At 53.4% G+C, this 5933-nt stretch overlaps 1 protein-coding gene across 1 annotated transcript in view; it reads right to left on the reverse strand.

Annotated features, from left to right (window-relative positions):
- LOC106732577 (uncharacterized) overlaps positions 1 to 5303 on the reverse strand; it is a 31009-nt gene extending 25706 nt beyond the window's left edge. Inside the window, exons 1-2 of the mRNA XM_075928815.1 lie at positions 5092 to 5303; positions 3425 to 3594 (exon numbers count right to left, since the gene is read on the reverse strand). Of these exons, the coding sequence (XP_075784930.1) occupies positions 3425 to 3594; positions 5092 to 5173 (252 nt within the window). The 5' untranslated portion in view covers positions 5174 to 5303. The remainder of the gene's footprint in view (positions 1 to 3424; positions 3595 to 5091) is intronic.
- Between the last annotated feature and the right edge of the window lie 630 nt (positions 5304 to 5933).

A 5933-nucleotide genomic window follows, 5' to 3' on the forward strand; every position in this document is an offset into this window, starting at 1 on the left:
GTTGAAATTAGAACCAATCAAATTCTGCCAACTCTTCATAACCCAGGCCAGAAAGTCTCACCAGCTTTCTGCAACTCCAGTGAGGAGTATTTGTTTAGCTGTATTTCCTCCCAGTGAAGCATCCCGGCTTCCAGCACAGAACAGTGAACCCCTACTACCTCCAAATCCACGTCTTGTAAAATCATCACGCGGGTCCCTCGAAAATCACAAAATTCTCTTTTTTTAAAAGCACATTTCTTGCTGAAAAAAGTATGTGTGGCTCCTTTTCTTTTATCTGTACAGCTTTACACTTTTCTCCACAAGCGGAGACTTTTAAAAAACTGCGATTCTTAAGTAGCCACCTGAATCCAGTAGCTTGGTACTGAAAGGGAAAATGTCAAATATCCCAAGTGTTGCCCTGTGATGGTCCCCCCAACATGCTTTATGAAAATTGGCTTATGAATATAAATATGCATCACTCAAAAAAGCTTTAAACAAAGTACCTCTTGTACCCTAGCGAGTTTAATATTACAGTCTGCTGGATCTGCAGATTCTATTTTGGCGCATGTATCATTTTTGAATGTGAAGTTAGATATATGAAGTGTGAGATTGGTACATTTAAAATATAAACAATGAGAACCATTACTGGTCTCCCTACCCCAAGCCATACCCATTGGGAGATCAACTTAATGATTTGTAAACAACCTTTTTTGTCCTGTAAGTTCAAAGGTGATTGGACTAGTTAAACATCTGACCATATCACCTGGTACTGGGATTCCATTTTTTGACACAGGTAGTTTTCCATGAAAGGGGGACTGTAGAACAAAAGATTCCTTCCCTGGGGAGACGACTATTTAAGCAAGGGGAAGTTATCAGCTCTTGGTCTTCAGCTGACGTGATACACTCCGAAAGAGGGCAGAGGACCCAGGTCAGAGTAAAAGATCATCTTTGACCTGAAGATTATGCCTAGAACAAGAACAGCTCTTTAGGGTAAGAATCTGCTCGCAATAAGTTTCTTAGTGAATTAGAAGTAGCTATGCATTTTCTTTTCATTTTCACTTAGTAACTTACTCGGATCTGTCCATTTTCTCTTGCAACCACTTACATCCTCCTGTTTGTACTTAGTAAACAAAAAGTGTTTTTATTATCAGGGCCAGTGTAAATAGTTGTTACTGGTGGAGGAGAGGGGGTATGGCCAGTGTGCACCTCTCTTTCATTGACAGAGAGGGAGAACAATGCCAAAGGGTCTTCTGTGACCTCACTCCATCACATGGCCAAGCTCAGAAAGAGAAGAAGGAAAACAGACTCTCTGGGCTTTCAGAACAAATGGGAGATTGCACGGGAATTCTTCAGAGTGTTCTCTAGGAACCGCTCCTGGAGGTACTCGCTAGTCCTCTATTTAAGGCTCCTTGGCAAAGATGCTGTGTTCCTCCCCCCGCTGTAGGAAGCTTTCCTGCACCGCTCGACAAGCACTTGTGCAGGGAGCAAAGTGGCCCCAAGGTGAGCAGGACCAGATCTGAAGCCACACGCATGCAGAAGATGCACCCTTGCTTCACCTCGGGAATGAGAGGTCGGCTGCAGTGACCCCACTTGTGGGAAATGGTGCGGGAATTTACAGCATTGTTGCTAATCAGGCCTGGCCATAGAGTTTGCGAGGCACAAGGCAGCCAGCTGACAGTGGCTACGCCGCACAGACAGGGCAGTGAACAAGTGGCTGGGTGGGCGGGCACCGGGCAGCGCAGGGCCCTGAAGGCGTGGGGCCCAAGGCAACCGCCTTGCCCTCGGGCCAGGACTGTTCCTAATTGCCTGCACTCATCCCCTTAAAAAAACAAACATACAGAGTCTTTGCCCCATCTTGCATGCCCAGCTCCTCCCCAGCTGAACGCACCCGGTTTGGACTGCTTGCCAAGGGCCAGAGAGAAAGGGGTTGTTGAGTGACAAGGGTGTATTTTACTGTGGTGAGTCAATGCTCCGCCCAGACAAGCAAGCATGCTTCTGTGCATTGTTTCTGGTGCTTCCGCAGACGTGGCTTTCAGGGGAACCCCCTCACACCAGCCGAGCGCCTCTCCCAGTTAAGGAAGCCACTGCGGCAGAGCAAGGACCTGTTCCAAGAGGTGCTCCAGTCTTCGGAGGCCAAAAAACCAGAACCAATTTGATCCAATGAACCTAGAAGGGCCGGGCCTCCGTGCGCAGCTGCGCCGTGAATACCAAAAGCAAGCTGGTGTCGCTTCTTTCGAGGGCATGCAGCAGGTCAGGCAATCCCTCCTCAGGCTGGAGTTCATCATGCACAGGTCCCCACGGCAGTGGCCCTAGCCGCGGAGAGCATCCCTTCCGACAGAGACGGCAGGCGCACTGGGGCAATCGATAAATGCCGCCAAATACCGTCGGAACAAGCACGTGGCATGCTGGGACGGAAAGAACTGCATTATGGGACGTTGAGCTGGCACCCATGATGCACTGCGATCCACTCCTCCTTCCCACCCCTCCTGGCTGCAGCAGGGGGAGAGCTACCCCAGGGCACCCCCCTCACTGCTGACGCTACACCCCACACGTGGGCGTGCGCTGCTGACAAAAGGAGCATCGCGGGTGACCGTGCACAAGTAGTAGGACCATAGTGCTTATGTTGGGCTGGGTTGCCATGTTCCAGGCCTCTGGTGGCTCTTTAAAAGGGCCTGAGGTTCCTGGTCGCCACCCCAGCAGCAGCAGCGACCGGAGCCCCGGACCTGTTAAATTGCTACCAGAGCCCTGGACTGCAACATGCAGGAGGGACTGAGGGCTGGCGGAGGGAGGCTAGCCCATAGCCCCACACTTCTGCCTGAGGGCCCGCCCCTTCCAGGGGGCCCGGATCTGACCCCACACACACCTTGTTCAGGGCCTGGCAAAGTCTGTCTCCAGCCCTGCCCTGTCAGGGGTGCAACCCCACCCAGTGGCGGCTTCGCTTGCTCCGTGCCATCTCACAGGAGGCAGAAGCAGCAGCAGCTCGGACCTGCCTGATCCTGGGGGCAGAGTGTGGGTAGGGCCAGCTGCTCCCAACCCTCACATGACGAGGGTTGGGAGCAGCTGCCGGTTCTCAATCAGCATCAGTAAATGTCGATTGACCCGCACACTCGCCGCCAACTGATAGAAACATGTTTCCACCCACAATCACGAGAATTTACAGGCAACAGAAGAAAAATGCTGCCCGAGAACCTTGTCAGTGTTAGAGTTGAGGCTACTGGCTCTGTAGCTTCTGACAGGTGATGTTGACAGTTAATGCTTCAACCGGTAGCAAGCTGTAGCTCGGGGAATCACCGCGTCTGCTGTCATTACAGAGCCTGGCCTCCCTCCTCCGCCAGCAGTTGTGAACACTTCAATCCGTGCAAATAAAAAGGCTTAAAATAACCATTGGTGTTGTCGGTCAATATCATAAAAAAACCAAAACTCAGATGGTGCCAAGGTTACTCACAGCCACTGCAGCCGGAACCAAGGTCCCTCCGGGTACGTCCGCACTGCGTTTAACTCCCAAAGCGCAGAGCCCCGGAGCTGGGGACTGCAGCCTTGTGATGAAAAGCGGCTTTGCAGGTGTTGTGGTTCGGGCTGGAGTCTTGGCGCTGAAGCCGAGGGAGACGGCCAGGTCTGCGGATGAGGAAATGTAGTGGAGACATACCCCTCCCGCCCCCACCACCCTCCGCTGTCTGCTCGGGTTGCATCCCCCCCCTCCCTCGGTCTGCTTGACAGCCTGGGAAATAACCACCAGCATTTCCTTCTGGGGTCCCCCGCAACAGGGACTCCTGGGAGAGGAGGGGACTGGGAGCCAGGACTCCTGGCCTCTCTCCCCAGCGCTGGGAGCTGTGTTTAGCCCCTGGGAGGGGTGTCCCATGGAAAAGCTCCCACTCCAGCACCTACCTGGCGCAGGTAGCAGCAGGTGGGTGGGGCATGGGGGGAGCAGTGGAGCCACATGGAGCAGCCCAGCAGGGAGTGGGGGCTACAGCCCCCCGCTCTGTGGTAGGACAGGAGAAGCCAGGGCAGCAGCAGGACCCCTGTTTTCCAGCTGAGCTCTCTGGTTCTGCTGACCTGCCCCTGCAAGGGTGTGTGGGAAAGGGGGTTTCCTCGGCATTATGCGAGTTGTAGTCCCTCCCCCACCCCCCAAAAAAACCCCTGAGGAATCCTGCATAGTCAGCATGGCTGGATGAAGAGAAACTGGCCTCCTATCTGAGCTCTCTCTCCAGCTCTGAGAGGGGAGTGAGGCCTAGTGGGTATAGCGGGGGGGGGGGATGAGCACTAGGCGTCACAATGCCTGGGATAGCTCCCTTTCACCCTACCTCTGCCATACACTCCCCATGCTACCCTGCTCAATGGTCCAGCCACAGGGGGGGCAAAGTTACTGTTGTCCCAGCAGACTGCATGCTTTGAGGGAGAGTTGGAGGGGTGAGATCTGTGCTGGGAAGGGGCTCCCGGGGACAGAGAAGGCCCCTCCCACTCTGCCACACAACGGCTACATCTAGACTGGCATGATTTCCTGCAAATGCTTTTAACGGAAAAGTTTTTCCGTTAAAAGCATTTGCGGAAAAGAGCGTCTAGATTGGCACGGACGCTTTTCCGCAAAAGCACTTTTTGCAGAAAAGTGTCCGTGCCAATCTAGATGTGGTTTTGCACAAGAAAGCCCCGATCGCCATTTTCGCCATCGGGGTTTTTTGCGCAAAACAGTTTTTAGCTGTCTACGCTGGCCCTCTTGTGCAAAAACATTTCCGGAAAAGGGCTTTTGCCCGAACAGGAACGTCAAAACATTTGCGCAAGAAGCACTGATTTCGAACAGTAGAACGTCAGTGCTTTTGCGCAAAATCAAGCGGCCAGTGTAGAGAGCTGGCAAGTTTTTGCACGAAAGCTGCTGCTTTTGCGGAAAAAACTTGCCAGTCTAGACGCAGCCAACCAGAGCAACTGCTGTTGCTGCAGCACCTCTGCAGTGTGGCGCACTGAGCGCCCGACAAGAGGCACGCCCCTGGCTGGCCCAGCCACTAGCCTGGAGGCCACATACCATGGACCACGGGGCTAACTTCCAGCAGCCCCCCTGCCCCAGATAGGAGTGAGAGAGGATTTTCCCAAAATAATTAGCTGACTCCCTCATTGATCTACCTGCTCTGTCAATCTGGCTGACTTGGAAAGAAGTTGCTCCCCATTGGTTGTGGGGACTGTCAGTCTCTGCCTCCTGGCTCATCTTCAGCCCTTCCTCTTTCTCCTGTTAGGGAAAGGGGGTAGGGTTGCCAGATACTTAAAAAAAACCAACAACAACAACAACAACAAAAATTGGTGGGGAAAAATTTGGTTGAGCAAAAAAAAGAAAGAGGCACTGCGCCTTTAAATCCCTAGACTCGGCACTCCCCCCACCCCTGCCCCCACCAGATGCAGCAGGGGTGGAATGTCCCAAGCAGCCTTCTGTCCAAGAAAAATAGAAAATACTGGACATTTTACATGTCTGGTATTTTCTGGTTTTTTTACAGGCTGCAAATACCGGATTGTCCGGGCCAATACCGGATGCCTGGCAACCCTAGAAGGGGGCTGATTAAAGCCCCACTGACTTTCACTGAGGGCCGAGGCCACTGACCCCCAGCTCATCACGCAAGTCAGGGGAGAGACCATACAGAGCCGGCTGGCGTCACTCTGAAACGCAAATGCTTTTCCCAGTGGCCTCGTCCAGGTATCCCTCCAGCCCCACACAGACCCCTCTCTCCATCCATGCAGCCCCACTTGAAAAGCTCTGCGCTGGGAATTACTCGGGGGCAGGTCCCTGGCCTGCCTCACACAGGAGGTGAGACGAGATGATCTCTGGCCTTGGACTCTAGTTCCATTTAGCCTCCCCTTGTGCGGGACGCTTCCCTGGGAGGCTCCGCGGAAGAGCGGGGAGCTGATACAAGTCAGAAGGGGAACGTGGCTGGGGAGGCTGCGAACTCCCCGCCCACCAAACAGACGCACACGTG

The sequence above is a fragment of the Pelodiscus sinensis genome, chromosome 4, assembly GCF_049634645.1.
Source record: "Pelodiscus sinensis isolate JC-2024 chromosome 4, ASM4963464v1, whole genome shotgun sequence".
Taxonomy (NCBI): Eukaryota; Metazoa; Chordata; order Testudines; family Trionychidae; genus Pelodiscus; species Pelodiscus sinensis.